Source organism: Lonchura striata, chromosome Z (genome assembly GCF_046129695.1).
Source record: "Lonchura striata isolate bLonStr1 chromosome Z, bLonStr1.mat, whole genome shotgun sequence".
Taxonomy (NCBI): Eukaryota; Metazoa; Chordata; class Aves; order Passeriformes; family Estrildidae; genus Lonchura; species Lonchura striata.
In genome coordinates this window covers 71,508,117-71,525,019 of record NC_134642.1, presented here as the reverse complement: position 1 = coordinate 71,525,019, position 16,903 = coordinate 71,508,117, and the positions used below count along the sequence as shown (strand labels likewise).

Sequence of the window (16,903 nt, the reverse complement as noted above, 5' to 3'; positions counted from 1 at the left end):
GTTACAGCTTTTCCTGAGCCCAGCTGCCATCCCAGGTCTTTGGGCTGAGCAAGATGGCCAGCAGGCTCATTCTCAGCCTTGTAGCCAATGTTTAGATACTGTACAATCAGTCACAGAATCACGGAATAATAAAATTATAGGGGTTGGAAAACACCTTTAAGATCATGCAGCCACTAACCTAACACTGCCAGGTCCTTGACTAAACCATGTCCCTAAGAGGTACACATACATGTTTTTTAAATTCCTCCAGAGGTGATGAATCAACTATTTCCAATAATCTGCTAGATGCCTGGTTTAAAAAAAAAAAAAAAAATCATAGAACTCTGATGTGAGAGCAGTGTAAACCATACATTAGCTATTAAACTGAGCATTTTGTGGCTAGCTATTTCTCTAGTACCTGAATGGTGTCTCCTTTTTTATTTTGTGGGGTTTTTTCTTTTCTTTGTTTTGTTTTGTTTTGTTTTGTTTTGTTTTGTTTTGTTTTGAAAGAGGAAGCTGCAGTTTGCTGGTTCTAGCAGAGATTTAATGAAGTGACAGATCACTGGGAATTAACTAATTTAGTAATTCCACATGCAGGTGTCATTCTTGACTGTTCCATTTACTCTTCTTCATGAAACCACAATGATGTACAGCATGAGCCCACTCTGTTCCAGCAGCTGGCTTCCCTTTACGTGGAATTAAATGAGGTCTGAAAAGCATAATATTAGTAAAATAATACAGAAATTATAAAAAGTAGTCTGGTTATTTTAATGTAAGAGAATACTTTTAATGTAAGAGGGTGTTCCTGTAGTCCTTTTTTGCCCCTCACGAAGAGTCAGCTTTACGAAGCACTGCCTTCATGCCAGCTTTATCTTTCCTGAGATTGGCCTCCTGGTCTTTTCCCTACTATGAGAACCTTGCATATTACAGAATGATTGAATATTTTTAAAGGATTGCTCAGTTCAGCTACTAACTAAATTCCTATCTGTAAGTACATCACTACTTACAGATATACATATAACTCATATATATACATATATACAGCAAATGCTGACTAGACGTCTAAAACAGATCAACCCCCTCCTGTAAGTTGCCATGGCTCTGTATCACAACCCTCAGCAGCAGACAATCCTGCCAAGCTCAGTCACAGCAGGATTCCCTTCACTCAGCAGGTGACCCAGCACTGATTGCAGTTTCCATTCACAAAGTCAGGTGCTCCTCAAGATCAGTCACCCACTCTCAGCAAACTAGAAGCAGTGAGAGCTCCATGGGTCTCCATATGTAGTTTTCAGCACATCGATTAGTAGATGCAACTTCAGTGCACAGGAGAGTAAATACACAGAATCAAGACACAATAAGTTGAAACAACGTGACAAATGTGTGCATTTTGTTAGGAATAACCCACACTGGGCTGTGCAAAGAGGGACATCCCAAAGCATAATACAGAATCAGTTCCTCAGAGTGTGAATTACATTCCTCTCTGAGCCATCCCCAAAAGCACAGAGGTGTACCTGCTTTGCTGGTAAACACATGTGGCTCATGCCAGAATAGCAGTAGAAGAGATTTCCCCAGTGCTTCAGCTGGCAGTTTCAGTTTGCTGCTAAAAGTACAATGTGATAGCAACCAGAAAAATGAAATAATGCTGCCAGGAGTTTTTCCTGCTCATCCCATGGGTACATTTCTTCTCTTACCCCACCCTCAAATGGTAAACCATATGGGAGTAGAAATGTCCAGCACAGCCACTGGCTGCTAGTACCTTCTACCTTTCCATTGGAAGTATTCCTACAGCATGACATACTTCCAGAGAATGGAGAAGACAGCAGCTGCAGAAACTGGCTCATAGGCAAGATCAGAATCATCTGGAATTGTAAATGACAGACACACTGGGCAAAGGATATAAGAAGTATGGGTATACCAAAGCAAAGTTAGATTAGATTATCTTGGCTCAAATTATTTGTATTGTTCTTACTGAAGATAAATATAAAAACAAAAAGATGCCAGGATTTCTGCCTAAGTAGACTTGTAAAGTGTCATGCATGATTATAGTTCGATTAAAGCATAAAAAGAGTAAAATAATAATATTAACACATGTATACAAGAAGACTGAAGTTTGAACACTGAAAGGTACTACAAGACCTCATTTCCTTTTCCAGTCCTGATATCCCTTTCCAACTGAGAACAGCACTGGTGTCCAATGTCTGAGAACAAGTGGAAAGTTTGGATGTGCCTGGGCATGCAAAGAGGTTTTTTTATTAAGTGTATTTTCCAGGATTTCAAAGCAAACACTGGAGAGGACAGTACTTGTAGCTGTGCAGAGAATTTGGAAAAGCTCAGACTAGTTGCTGCTCGTCTCCTTCTCTGGTGTTGCAGTTAATCTGCAAAAATGGAGTCAAATTAATAAAAGTCAAATGGTAGCCTGTGGATTAACTTTGTACTTAAAGCAAGCTCACTTGGTAATAGGAATTGACAGGAGGTATAACTGGCCTTCTGCCTTATCCCAGATCTCTGCATCCTCGGCCTCAAAAGGCAGTAAGGACAAATGTGGCTTACCCATTTCCTGCCTGCTTAGGAGCAAACTGGGTAAATGCTTGTGGAATTAAACTTGGCCATCTGTGGAAGCCTCTTGTACCTCTCAAATACTCCTATATAAAAATTAATGACACTTCCGACATTTGTTTTCCCTTGTGAGATTGCCTGGTTAGCATGGCCTTGATTATGTTGCTCCCTAATATGAAGAGAACAACCTAATTAAATCAGCAGGAAAGGATGGGGTGAGATTTCAGGAGACATGAGTCAATAAGGGGCAAAATGCTTTTACAAATTAGTTATTAAGGAAAATGTCTTCTATGCAGTTCTCGGAAAAGTGTGCAGTGGGCCACCAAGGTTTTACATCAGTTTCAGAAACTTTAGTGTCATCTCATTCACACTCACCTGCTACCTCCTTGGCTCCTGAGAGGTTGCAGGAAGCTGGAGGTGCCAGTTTGAAAACCAGTTTACACGTAGTGCTGTAAACTTTGGTGGCTGACATGTGCAGCTACGCCATCTCTGCTAAGAGGTGGAACATCATGGATATCAGCAAGGAAAAAACTGAGGCCATTAGCCACTTCAGCTGTTCTAAGTGAGTGCTTATATTGGTGAGTCATTAGTATCAGTTGGCTATTTGTGCCATCAGCTTTTCAGAAATGGTGTATTCTAGATAATGCCCTATACTCAATCCGGTGTAAAAATGGGCATGTGTCAAAGCTGCTGGAGAAATTTAGCTAATGAAGTACCTTAGAACTGAAATTAATTCATGGAGATACTGAAATTGGCCAGAATTACTTGAGGTAACTCAATTTGAAGGCTTAGAAAGCAGACATTCTTTATCCACACAGGATACATAGAGGATCAAACTCTCCTCATTCTGTGTGTGAGGTGAGACAACAGACGGTTTACCCATCATAATCATACATGCTCATTAAAAGGTGTTTCTTATCTAATACATAAATATCTCTTCCCTAAAAATAATGTACACATATCCATCTCCTGCTGGAAGTCCTTTTATGGTCCTGGAGAGTAATAAAAAGGGTCTCTGGTCATCCTATTCACTGAATGCTTTGATATTAAAATATGGTAATAAAATGGAAGTCTGTCTTTTAAATACAACTGTGTGCCACCCATCAGATCTGAAAAGTATGCTATGGCTGCAGTCCTGATTAGACAAATAATTTCTGTACTTGCAGTGCAACAAATTAAGTGCTCTTAATCTCTTTTAGAGGTGAGGTGAGGGAAGGCACTGAGGCAGTTGGCCTGGAGACCCTGTCCTGTGAGGAGAGGGTTCAGCTGGGAAGAGCAATAACTTTGGCAACATCCAACAGCAGTCCTGGACAGGAGAGGGATAGAGGAAATGCAGCATCAGGACTTATCAGAGTGGTGCATGGCTGGAGAATGAGAGGGAGCAGCACAGCTGAAACAGTGGAAATTCAGAGCATTCACAAGGAAGAAACACTTTCCCCACAAAAACAGCCCAGGACTGGAGTCAGGGCCCAGGCAGGTGTCACCAGCCTTGGAGGTTATCAAACCCTGACTGTGCAGCCTGGTCTAAGCTCAAAGCTGCCTCTGCTTGGGCTGGGTTTGGACTGGACATCTCTCGTGGTCTAGTCCTGAGTTATTCTATAAGCGTATGAACTACATCACTCGGAGCATATCAGCAGCTGCTGGACCATTCTTAGCTTAAAGTGCCAGCGTACCCTGCACTCTGAAGGTCAGGTTTAGCGGAAGGGAAGGTCGGAAGGGCAAGGTGTGGTAACACGGGAGCCCCTTTGTCCTCTGCATATGTGTTTGAGTGGGCATGTTGCGGTTGTGCACAAACACCTGACAGCGAGTACGTCAGACAGAGCCAAACTCTTCGGGTAGTACCCAGTGACGGTACCCAGCAATGACTGGAGCGATGCACCGCATACAAGCTGAAACGCGGGGAAAAAAACCACTAAAACGTAAGAAAGCACATTTTCGCTTCCTAGGGGGTGGTACTCTTCCGCAGGTTGCCCGGAGATGAGGTAACCCCCACTCTGGAGGGCACTCCAGCCTCAGCCACTTCGGCCTCGAGCCGCCGTCGGGGCCGACCCCGCTTGGCGAGAGGAGTGGGACGGGCCGCCCACCCGCGGTGTCCGCGGTCCCTCCCCGTCCCTCCCCTGCCTGCCCGGCCGCGCTGGGAGCCGAGCGGCCGCGCTCAGCCTCGCCGCACACGGTGCCCGGGCCGGCCGCTCTCCCGCCGCCGCCAGCGCGGCCCCGGCGCGGAAGATGCTGCGGCTCTGGCTGCTGGCCGCGCACGGTAAGGGCGGCGGGGCCGCCTCCCGCCCGCCCGGGACGCGCCCGGCGCTGCTCCGGGCGCAGCGGCGGCGCCCGGCCGGCAGCCCCCGGGCCGAGCGCGCCGTGACCGGGGCTCGTTTTTGTTCTTGCAGCTCTACGGCTCGCCGGGGCGGCCTTGCCTTCGCCCGGGTCGTGCACCTTCGAGGACAACGCCTGCGGCTACCAGTGGGACTACGCGCATCTGCCCTGGACTCTGCACGGGGAAGGTGAGAGCGCCGCCGCTCCGGGCGCGGCTCCCCCGCGCTCACCTTCCCGCCCGGCGCTGCCGGAGCCCGCGGCGGGGCGGCGGCAGCTCGGGGTGCCGCTGCTGCCGGCCGTGCCGCGCCGCTCGGCTTTCCGTCGGGCCCCTCCCGTGTGGGTGACAGTCCCCTGCCAACAGGCAGGCCCTGCTGGGAGGCATCTACACTCCCCCGGCACAGGTATCTCTGCAGGTTTCTGCAAGACGCCTCAGAGATCTCCTTTCTTTCTCTGTCTTTCACGTGTTGTTGGGAAAAGGTGTCCTTTATCAAGTCCTCTTTCTAAAAAACCGGTCGCATTGGTCCCATTCCTTATGCATTATTTTCCTTATGCATTCCTTACGCATTATTTTTTTTTTCTAAATGTATTTTGGGTTCTACTCCAAAAGTGGATGCATTTCCAGGGCAAGAGACAATCTTTGGCAAGAGTGTCTTTGCAACATGTTCAGTTTAGACTTTTCTCCGATTTATAGTACCTCCAGTTCAACAGAAATAGTTAAGTCTTTCAGTAAGTTGTATTAGGCTTTACAAGACTTAATGCTATTGAAAAGCATAGTCAGTCACTGCACAGTTTTCTTGCAACTATAACTACTTGTTAAGTTCTCAGTGTGGGCTCCAATTTATGACAGAATCTACATGAATAAAAGACTAAACAAAAATATACACAGCATCGTTGTAACTGGGTGATAAAATAATTTTTGATTATGTTCTCACCAAATTGTCATTCATGAAGTGAAAGCTGTGCTCACACAGAAAAAGGGACTATGTGTTTTAAAGTTTTTAAGCCCAAAAACAGATGCCAAGAATAATGAAGAGGTGACTACAGATAAACAGAGATAGACAATCCCTCAGAAACTATTAATCAGTGCTCCATTCAAAACTGGCTGGTCCAGTTTTGTATTCCACTTGTCTCTCAGTTGAGAAAAACTGTTTTTTTCCCTGGATTCACACCCAGTTCTCGCCTATGCAAAATAAGTCACCTTCATTATTACTTTTTATATTAGTCAGTAGACTGAGAATGTGCAAAAATCTCTAACTCAGAAAAGCTTGCAAGGATGTAATATTTGAAATACGTGCTTTTTCTCTTATTTATTTCCTAGTTTATTTATTTAAATATACATAGATTTTCCTGCATTTTTGAAGGTACTAGTGGAAATTTAATAACCCTCTTTGCTGTCCCAGCTATTCCTCCTAACACCATGCCCTCTTTAGTCTATCTGTCTGCAAATCAGCACTTCCTCCTTGTGATTTATAGGCTATTTATAGTTTTTTTTTTCTATACTACATGATAGTAATATTGATTCAGCTCCAAGGGACTGGGAGTTGCTGGTAGCAAAACCTGCAGAAGTGGGTATATAACATGTTGTGCACATCCACGCTACAGTGTTTCAAGACATAAGGATCTTTGAGAGATTTGGATAAGCAGCAGTTTGCTTTTTTTGGTGCACAGAACACAATTTTTGTTGCCATAGTTTGATCGTTCTTTGCAAACAAACATACCAGCAACTGCACAGCTTCCATTATTGCACATCTTATTTTCAGAGATACATAACTGAACTGTTATACTCTGGGAGAATATGTGGTATACCAGCTTTTGTAATAGGCATAGTTCTATGCTTATAGTCAGCATTTCCATTATAAACAGTTTTTCCGCAGTCTGTAATTTGATCGTAGCAAGACATTCTGTGCAAACATTCAGTACACAAGGTATTATGTTATTATTTCTCCTTAGAAATACATTAATAGAATCACAACTAAATCTAGCTGAAAGGAGTAATTCTCATCTACACAGTAGGTGTGCAAAACTAGTCTTCCTTAGATTCTCTTCCATTCTTTTGTCTTATAAACCCATGCCCCTTTTGGCAGCACTGTAGCACTGCGTCCTGGTACTTGCTGGTCAGCGTATGTATATGTGGTAATTTACTGAGACAACAGAGGAAGTTAAGAACAGGAGACACAGTTTAGCTTTGAATTGTTCCACTTCTTGCATTGCTTCAAAGTTACTTTGTTGTTTCTTGTATAGAATTACATTCAGTGGGTCTTTCAGAGGGATTATCTGACTCGCAGTGTAAGTTCTTGCATTTTATAAATCTCTCAATAGTCTAGTCTTGTGCCAGACTGTCAACGTGAAGTAAATATAACTAAAACCATGCCCAGAAATTTCCACTCCATACTTGAAAGTATTTTGCCCAGTTGCCAAGGAAGCCAGTATCTTCTGATGGGCAGGGCACACAGAAAGAAAGTGTAAATTTTGCTTTTGTTTGCAGCTACACAGTCCCACTTAAATGAAGATATTTCTAAGGTTCAGGTGCTGTTTTAAATGTTTCTGCTCTTTTAAATGTTTCTGGCTTCTCTTTAGTGTTCTGTTTATGTTCCAGCATACAATAATTTTTTTGTTTAATTTTAGAATTTTCATAATTTAAAAAAATTTAATTTTTTAGGTAAAGTTTTGATACTTGTAACTGGCATTTTAGGGCCTATTTTAATCAAGTGTAAATCAAAAGAAAATACTCAATGCTACAAATGATAGCTGTTTCACTGTTAAGTGCTTTACTCAAGACTGGCAAATCAGGCCCTAGTGAAGTGGATGTCTGTAGGAACAGCTACACAAGAAACAATTCAGACATCTGTCCAGTTGACCTGTGCTTCCATAATATCCCTGTTTCAGTGAAACCCTGCATAAGTGTCAAACTCTCTCACATGACTCTGAATTCAGGAATAGGACCTTCAAGCATATCAAGGTGCTTTTTTTAATTGTCAGCTTTTTCAGTCACTGGCTGGCTTGGTGTTTGACTTTTAGAACTCTAATGACTTTAGCAGACAAACACCAGGCAATGAAAAATGTAACACGCAGAAAAAACTGTGGATACAAATGTCTAGTGAGCCTTGGGGTGGGCTGGGAAGCACACCCAACTGAGGTCATGGCCCACGCTGCTTAAGTACAGCATCAGGCTTGAGGCAGTGTGCTCCCAAAGGAGCCAGTTCTGTTTTCAGTGTAGCATGGGAAATTCCATGCAACACAGTCTGCTTTGTGTGTTTGTAGAATACCAACTACACAAGAAACATAGTAATGTTGTTGCTCAGGAAGAGATCATCATAGTGCAGTCCTGCTTCTGAAATGAGCAACAGATCAATTTGTATGTTACCAGTGATAAGATCTGAAAGCTTTATGTGAGTTTCTCCTATACATAAACAGAGGGGACAATGGTCCATTTTCATTTCAGTGGTGTAGGCATGCCTGCAGAAATGTTATTGCATTCATGATGCCTCTGAACAGATAATTTTACTTAAAGTTCAGAATATAAGACAAAGATTAAACTCTTGAATTCAACCAATGGATAGGAAATTTAAAAATCACATCTATATCCATTGCTACTATAGTAGTTAAAGATAGTTGAGAAGTTTGAACACCATGCTGGTTCTAACACCTACAGGTGTATGAAGCATGAGTTCATGTCCAGTTATTTTGGGGCATAGAGCTTTGCAGATGCGTAGTGGTTGATTTCCACAAGAATTCACTTCTTTGTCCACAGCATTAATGTGGGCAAGGAAAGTACCAGTTAATTCTAATACATACTGTCAAATTGTAAGATATCTCAAATAATCTTGAAATTTTCTTTAACCAAATTGCACAGTTATTTTAGACCACAGACAGGCTCTGCAAATCTGGAATGGTCTTTGAAACAAAGGAAGATGATGCGTGTAATAGGCAGTAATCCTGAATAGAGTAATGAATAAAACCATGTAGATCCACTTATAACAGCAGTAGGAAACACAGCCTTGGTTCAGTTGTAGGCATTCTGAAGTGTTAGGTTTGAGCATTTTTGCATTCCTCTTAGCTGTGTCCAGCACAGAGCTGGCCATAACCTGATGGTAAGAACATCCTGCTCACAAACAGTATTACAGATAAATTTAATTAGACACAATAACTGTGGCATGTCTTTTCTGTGACTCTGGGCAATGTTTACATTTTTACTTAGAATATCTGTACAGCACTTTGTGTGAACTGTGGGTATGTTTGGTTTTCCATTGCCTTTCACTCTAACAGAGACCAGTTTAATGGTGCTAAAAATAGTGTGCATTTTGGCTTTCAGCTTAACTCTGCCCTAATGGAGTTTGCTATGCTGCACCTGCTTGCCTGGATTTAAGCACTAGATAAGAAACTTGTCTATTACAACAGCAATCTATAGGGAAGAGATTTTATTTATATTAGCAATGTGTTCCAAAAGTACGTGATCACTGTTAAATGTGCCTAATGAGTTTTGTGGCACTGAAACACCATCACACATTAAACACTAAACACTAGTGAAAACTATCACTAGTAGTTGATACTGCTGTATCAACTGTATACCTATTGACAGCTTCAAATGCATATTTTTGTGTGTGTTGCTTTCCTTCAAAAATTCTGGAAGTGTGTGTTTCTTCATATCTCATGTCACCAAGGATGCATTTTAATAGCACACATTTCAGGGTTTTAATCATGTTTTTTCTTTCTATAATATTTTGAAGGAAAAGAGATTTCACTCAGAAAAGTACGAGATTACGTTACATATAAATACAGCCTTATTTTCTTATTCCTAAAGTATATGCCTATTTTTGCCTCATTATTCCGAGACATTGTTCCTGTGATACGCTCCAAACAAGCATCCATTAGGTAACAATTTATGGAAAGCTAGTGAGCAAGCAACATCATTAACAGTAGTTTCAGGAAACTGAAGTTTGTATGTTGGAACATATTTATCACACAGCTACACTTAAAAATTTATGGAAAATAATTTCAAGAGACAGGACAGCTATTGCAGGACATCAGATAAGTCAGGCATGAGAGCACCAGCATAAGGAATCTCAAATCTAAACATTGCCTGCATACCATTTAAATAGCTTGTATTTACAGCTGTGCCATATGACTTAAAATTGACCTCTTTTGATCTGAGCTCTGTGATCTTGAATGTCACATCATGTGATTGTAATATGCAGAGTAATGGAGCAGGTGATAATTGGCAATTCTAGTTTTTTTGTGTGGCTTGTGTGGCACAGCACAGTTTGTGTCTGATGTGGGCTCTGTCATGCTCTGATACAAACCTATTGGCAAATAAATTAGCACATTTGAGATCTTATTTTTCTTTCCATCTATCTACAGTATTTTCCTGTACATTGGGAAGTACATAATCTGAAAATGTAAAAAAAGTTGTAACATTGCTGGCTTTGTACAATTCTTGTAATGACACAAGTGGTCTTACGTGTTTTTTGTGAGATCACTGTGTACTTGGGAGTCAAGGAGATTTGCACCAGCTTGTACCTAGCTACAGTTGTTGAATTCACCCTGCCACAGGAACTTATTGGTTTTGGATTTCCAAACCTGTAGCCAGGGCATCTCTGCATCGAGACCAGTTTGATGGAGGATAGAAGCCCTTAGATTGGCACATGGTCTGTTTTGCCTTGTCCTGATAATTAAAATGTTGGTGTTCCTGGCCGCAGTAATTGAATTTGGAGTGACAGCTGTCCTTTCTGAGGAGCAGGGAAAGAAAGGTTGACTCATATACTTCTTTCACACTTAGAATTTCATGTTCTTCTTGTTTTCCTTTACTTCTGATGCCATTTCTCCTGTACACTTGACTTTGACTACTCAGCCACCACTCTTGTGTTAGCAACTTGTTTCTTCATACTGTTTCCCTGTTCAGGCTGTTACTGGCAGCTTAATGGTAGTACCATGTGTGAGGAACATTCCATCTTGCTCCAGCCTATCCCTTGTCTTGCTGATCCCAGTATGCTTGCCCTGGTATAACTTCCATCCTAGGCTTCTGGGTAATAGCATTTTTAATGAGCTATGCCCACATTACAGTTCTTAGTGTATTTTTTCCCTATCTTTAGAGGCATGTCTTGTGCAAAAAAAAAAAAAAAAAAGAAAAAAAAGGACTGCCAAGAATGCTTTATGTCCATCAAGAGCTTCAGCAGCAGTTGCCTGTGCAGGGGTAGGGGAAGAAACAAAGCCTAAATTGTTGTCAGTGAGTCACTACATGAGAGATGAGTTTCAAAGCATTCCTCTTCTCCACAGAATAGTAACATTCCCATAAGTGTGTTTTCACATACAGCTGTTACTGATTCAGCACTTACAGAGTCAACAGCTGTTGTAGTGCATTTTACATTGAGCCATGGAATTTAGCCACAAGAGCAGGAGGATGACTCTTAGAAAATTAATATTTACTGAATATACCTTGCACTTCTGACAATAGGCTGGACTTTTTTTTTTTCATGAAAATACTGAAAATAGATAATTTGCCACTTGAATTTAAAAAAAAAGAAAAAAAAAAGAAACAAAACTGTAGGAGGGCAAAAGAGAATTTGGGAGCTCTGATGGACGTGAAATCATCTCAGTCAAATAAACAACTTGCATTTACACCTGGCCTTGCAGATGTTGTTGAAATTTGCTAAAATTCAAGTACAGACATTGAGAAATCACTGAAAACTGCTAGAAATATTTTCAGCTTTCTGAAAAAGAATGGAAGATGCAAATGAACTGAAGTTAAGTTTCTTTCAGGAATTTCAAGATGCAGCGTGGCATGAGTTTTTTCATCAGTAAAAGTGCTATTAGGCAGTACTTTGTGGTTGTTGCACCTATTACACTACATGCATAATCATTTTGAAAAATGAAGAGGAAAGCAAATCATTTGCCAGTTCATTTTTTGGAGGGAAGGAAAGAAATTTTCACTATAAATTTTGGACAAGATCCAATGTGAGTCAAGATCTTTAGTGAGGAAAAGTAAGCTTGCACTTGTGCTGAAAGGATAATCACAGACACTCCAGAAGCATTTCTACTAGTAAAGAAGATTTCTTCATCTTGCACATGGTCCAGACTGTTCAAAACTTTAATAGACTCAGCCTGAAAATGTCCTAATAGTCTTATTATTTAGGATGCTATTGAGTAGAAATATTTGGAAGCTTATTGAAAAAGTAAGTCCAAACCAGTTACAACTAGTTGGTTTTATTCACTTTTTTTGGAGCTCTCTCATTACGTTACTTTCTGAGACATTTTGTCCCCAGCCACTGTGTGCAAGAGCAATACAAGAAAAGCTATAATTACTTGACTGATTAAACTTACCAAATAAGGCCAAATTTTCTGTGGTTACATCTCACAAAAATTATACTTTAAAAACTAGTCAGATTTTCCTTTAACGTTTAAGTTTTTACTGTCTTAATAATACTTTTTAGTTGTTATGCTACAGAAGGCCAAATAAAAGGCCACAGTTATCCATGTAATTTTATATAATTCTTTGATTGCTTAGAATCCTTTATATAATTTGAAGAATTTTATTGCTCCCATTGAAAAGAGTAAGTCTCTTTTACCCCATCTTCCACTGTGTCTCTAGACAGCCAGAGATTAACATATGATTACAGTAGTCCTTCTTCACATCGTAATCAAGCCAAAGATTCCTACAATTTTACCCAACAGTATAGTGGTCTTTGATTAACAGAGTGTATTCTATGCTCTATGGCTGTTCCTTTCCTCCAACACATTTTCCTTTGCCAAATGTAGCTCAAGAATAGTATTTGAGACTACAAGTGTGAGTAATTGTGTTGGTGTACTTTGAATGTTGTTTTAAATAGATATATTCTCAGATAAAGTATGAACTACATGTTACTAGCACTTCACTCTCTTCTGAAAACCTTGTAAGTCTAGTATGAAAATAACCATGAATCATGGTAATTAGATTTCCATTTGAAACATTAGCAAAAATCTTGTAGGAAACAGAGTCTTCACAGTTTTCAATTAGCAAACTGTTAAAATGTTTTAAGAGGCACTCTTGTGACATGCCAAGTTTCTTCAAATGTCCTGGCCCACAAACTGTATTGATATTAAAAATGCATAAAGAGCTACAGAAGTGGAAGGACAGTTTACAGCTGTTGTATACAAAACCATAGTGAGATATGAAGCTGTTGAAGGAAGTAATTATCCATTTTTCAGATTCTCTTATTTTTTGGATGTTGCATCACTAACAATTGATCAATACTGTGAGACTGTTGCCTTGTCTATCCCTCATGGTTCAGAAAGATTGGAGTAGGCTTCTGCATGACAGTAAAGTCTAAGGAAATGCTAATGCATTTGTGGCAAGATGTTATGCCTGGAGAGTAAGGAAGCCAGACAATTATACCTGATCATACCTGTGAATAAGTAGATTTCCCTGTTTTCTAATCATAACATTTAAGATCATGTTCTAATGCACTAAACAAAATTTAGATTTACTCTGTAAACACTTTTCTTCAATAAAATTCTTAAATGTTCCAAAAAGCACTTTCCACTTGCAGTATAAATCCTCAGCAGATACATAAGATGGGGAACCTTACTTGTCCAATGTACTTACTAATTCATTTGTAGATCTGGTAATGAAAATATAACTCACTTCACCGCTTTCACATTTATTCTAGCCTGGAACATGGTTGCTTGCTTTTCAGAAATTACCATGAACACAACTTGAGAAGGCCCTTGAAAAGGGCTGGAGTCAACAGGTGGGATGAGTGCTTTCTCTGGGTTAGAGAACTGTGGAATGCAGCAAGCACCACTTTAAGATCTGTGTGTCCTTTTCAGGGTTAGATGATGAGAATGGTGCCTCGCTATAAGGATCCAACCAGCCTCATAAGAGTTATAGGTACTTGTAAGGCAAAGTCACTTTGACTTAAAATCTTTATGGTTACTGCAAGATTTGTGAGCGCTGGAAGGTGTTTTGAGAAAACATTCCATGTTTTTTATATTGTGGCCTAGTTAGAAACAGCTAAGCAGAAAAGGCCCTGGGAGCCTGGGTGGATATGAGGTTGGACATGAGTCAGCAATGTGCCCTTGTGGCAAGGGCAGCTCATGGTGTTCTGGGCTGCATTAGCAGTGTTGCCAGCAGCTCAAGAGTGACCCTTCCTCAAACAGAAGTTCAGCACTGTTGGAGCTCTGTCTGGAGTTCTATCCAATTCTGGCCTTCCCAGTATAAGAGAGACATGGACATACTGGAGAGATGCCAATGAAAGATCATGAAGATGATTAAGAGACTGGAGCATCTCTTGTGTGATAAAAGTCTGCAAGACTGTTCAGTGTGGAGAAAAGAAGGGTTGAGGGGGAAGTCTATATTATTAATAAATAGAAGGACCTGAAGGGAGGGTGAAAAGGGGACAGAGCCAGACTTTTTCCAGTGGTACCCAGTGACAGGACCAGAGGCAATGGGCACACACTGCAACACAGAATGCTCCCTCTGAACTTTAGGAAGCGCTCTTTCACTGTGAGGCTGGTTTTGAGGCTGTGGAGTCCCTATTCTAGCTGATACTAAAAAGTTATCTGGACATTGTCCTCAGTAACTGGTTGTAGGTGGCCCTGTTTGAGCAGGAGGGTCAGAACACGTGATTTCTGGAGGTTTCTTCCAACCAGCTATGCTGTGAATCTGTGGCATCTTCATATTTTTGACTAAAAGTTAAAAAAGCCTTACTGCAGTGGCCTTTCAGAGATATCTTCATGCATAGCAAAAGAACATAAGAATTTCTGGTTCCTTTCAAAGTTAAGAATTAAACAGAATAATCACATGCTATGTGTAGATGCCTGATCCATTTATATATATGTGTATATGAAATCTCTGCACACTCATGGAAGAGAAGAAATGAGTTTGTTGTAGATCCTTTTAGATTAATGATCTCGTATATGGAGAACTTGCTACTTACTGGTATCTTTGGAGCTTGATTGTCATGTAGCTAATGTTTCTAATGCTCATCACTGGAGAATTTTATGGGAAGCAGATAGGATAAAATGTAGAGTGCTGTGATGCATTTTGTGACAGGATCTGTTCTTTATAATTTCCTACTTTTTTAGTAATTTCCTTTTGAAAGCTTGCCTTTGGCGTGTTCTGTTTTAGACATGGTTGTTATCCTGAGGAAGTTTTAATAAAATAGTTGTGCTCCATCTAATCACTCTTGGCAGATCATTCTGCACATGAACCTCCTTGACTGAGACCACTGTTTTGCAGCTGTTTGGCCAAAGTGAATTGAGTTCATTTTAGGCCATATGAGAGAGTTGATGGTAATTGGCATCATTGCTTTCTGGAACCAGCAGAGAGGCCGATGAATGAATGGATATTGACTCTGAGTTGCTCTCAGCTCATCACTATGTTCAGGCAGGTGATGAAACAGATGTAGATGTCTGTGCTCACTCCCTTGCATTTGTTTGGGATATAGAGTCCTTAATTCTCCCAAGCCATGTATCCTCAAGTTGACCTGCAATTCATTATCAGTATTTATTGCTGTCATCTGCTCCTAGCAAATCCCTTCTTCTCTCCTTTCCCTGAGTGTCAGATGCCTGGTGTACAGCAAAGTATATTCCCTGCCTTAGACATGTAAACACTTGTGGGAGACAATCACAATAATTTAGAAGCTTTAGGTAGGAGCTGGAACCAGCAGACCAGGTACCTGGTGACACATTTCTTCATGATTCACAATCTTCCTGAGATATTTTTTATCCCAGGAGAATTGTATTTGTGTACCCAAGTGTCAGGTGATGGTCAGTTTTGTCCTGTGTGATTAAGGTAGAACAACAGTGAGAACTTGAGTAATGCCGTTGTTGTTACAGTTTGTCTATGCTCCATAGTAAATAATTTTCCATTATATAGCTTGACAGTTTGGTGTTATCCTTAACTGTTCAGTTCAGAAAATTTAATCAATACAGACTGCAAGAAAATTAGGAATTTCTAGTACTGCTCTGGCTTTAAGCTACAGCTTTGTTTACTCCAAAAGAGTAGCAGAGAACAAATTTGGGTATGGTTTTACATAGTGTAACTTTTACATAGTGTAACTTATGTTACATAGTGTACTTTTTGATTGTGTAAATTCCTGAGTTCTTAAGGGAAGTAAAATCTGCCTTGAGTGCTAGAGTACACAGAGATACCCAAACACAATCTGCAAATGCAGCTATCCTGGTGCTTGGATTTTAAAAGGTAACAAATATAGCAGAAATAATTTTTTTAAGAAAACTGGATATACTAGATTTTTTTCTTCCCTTAGAGGTAGGCCTTAGCAACATAATAATGTGGACACAAGCAATGATAACATTTGACACGGTACAGAATAAAGTGTGTTTTCCAGTCTGTGTCATCATATGGGTATGTTTAATGTTTGCATCTGCAGCTTAATATTGAGCTTCACTGTGCTCACTGTCAGGTATTAACATCTTTATAGACAGTCTCAAAAAAACTTACATGTAGCTATAGGAATGCTTAATTTTAAGATGTTGCTTTATAGCATTTCATGTAGAGTAACCTTTAACATTTTGACTATGCATCCATACAGCTAGACAGCGCTAATTGTAGAAGCTTAGTTGAAGTTTACTAACAAGCAGGAGGAATTCAAATGAAGGAATCTTTTCTAGTTCCTATACAGTCATTGATTTGAGTTTGAATTTTATAGAGAGATTTCTTTCCTGGCCAAGGATATTCTTGTGTGCTTGAGTGGAAACATGAGAGGCTTTATACCAATACCAGATTGTTCTCTAAATATAGCCACTTCTAGTTGTTATTTTAAACTGAGTGTCAAACTGGAGAGTTATTAGGGCAGTAACTGTGGTTTGTTTGAAAAAGAGAATATTGCACAGTGAAGTTATCTTATATGGAAATGAGTGGTATGTGTAGTTTGGACTACCACATGTAGGTAAAAATCTGAGAGCTGTAATCAGTGTTTGTTTTTGTATAAATTTGGAGTGAATATAAAGTGAATATAAATTCACAGCTGATGGGTGTTGAAGCCAAAAATAGGGTTACATGATCAATCATCCCTTACTAACATAGGAATGAGGATCTTTTTCTGTGCTGGGCAGCTAG

At 40.3% G+C, this 16,903-nt stretch overlaps 1 protein-coding gene across 1 annotated transcript in view; it reads left to right on the top strand.

Annotated features, from left to right (window-relative positions):
* The first annotated feature begins 4,693 nt into the window (after window positions 1-4,693).
* The window catches only part of MAMDC2 (MAM domain containing 2), a 55,699-nt gene continuing 43,489 nt past the window's right edge, over window positions 4,694-16,903 (top strand). Inside the window, exons 1-2 of the mRNA XM_077790285.1 lie at window positions 4,694-4,792; window positions 4,923-5,036. Coding sequence (XP_077646411.1) covers window positions 4,762-4,792; window positions 4,923-5,036 — 145 coding nt within the window. The 5' untranslated portion in view covers window positions 4,694-4,761. The remainder of the gene's footprint in view (window positions 4,793-4,922; window positions 5,037-16,903) is intronic.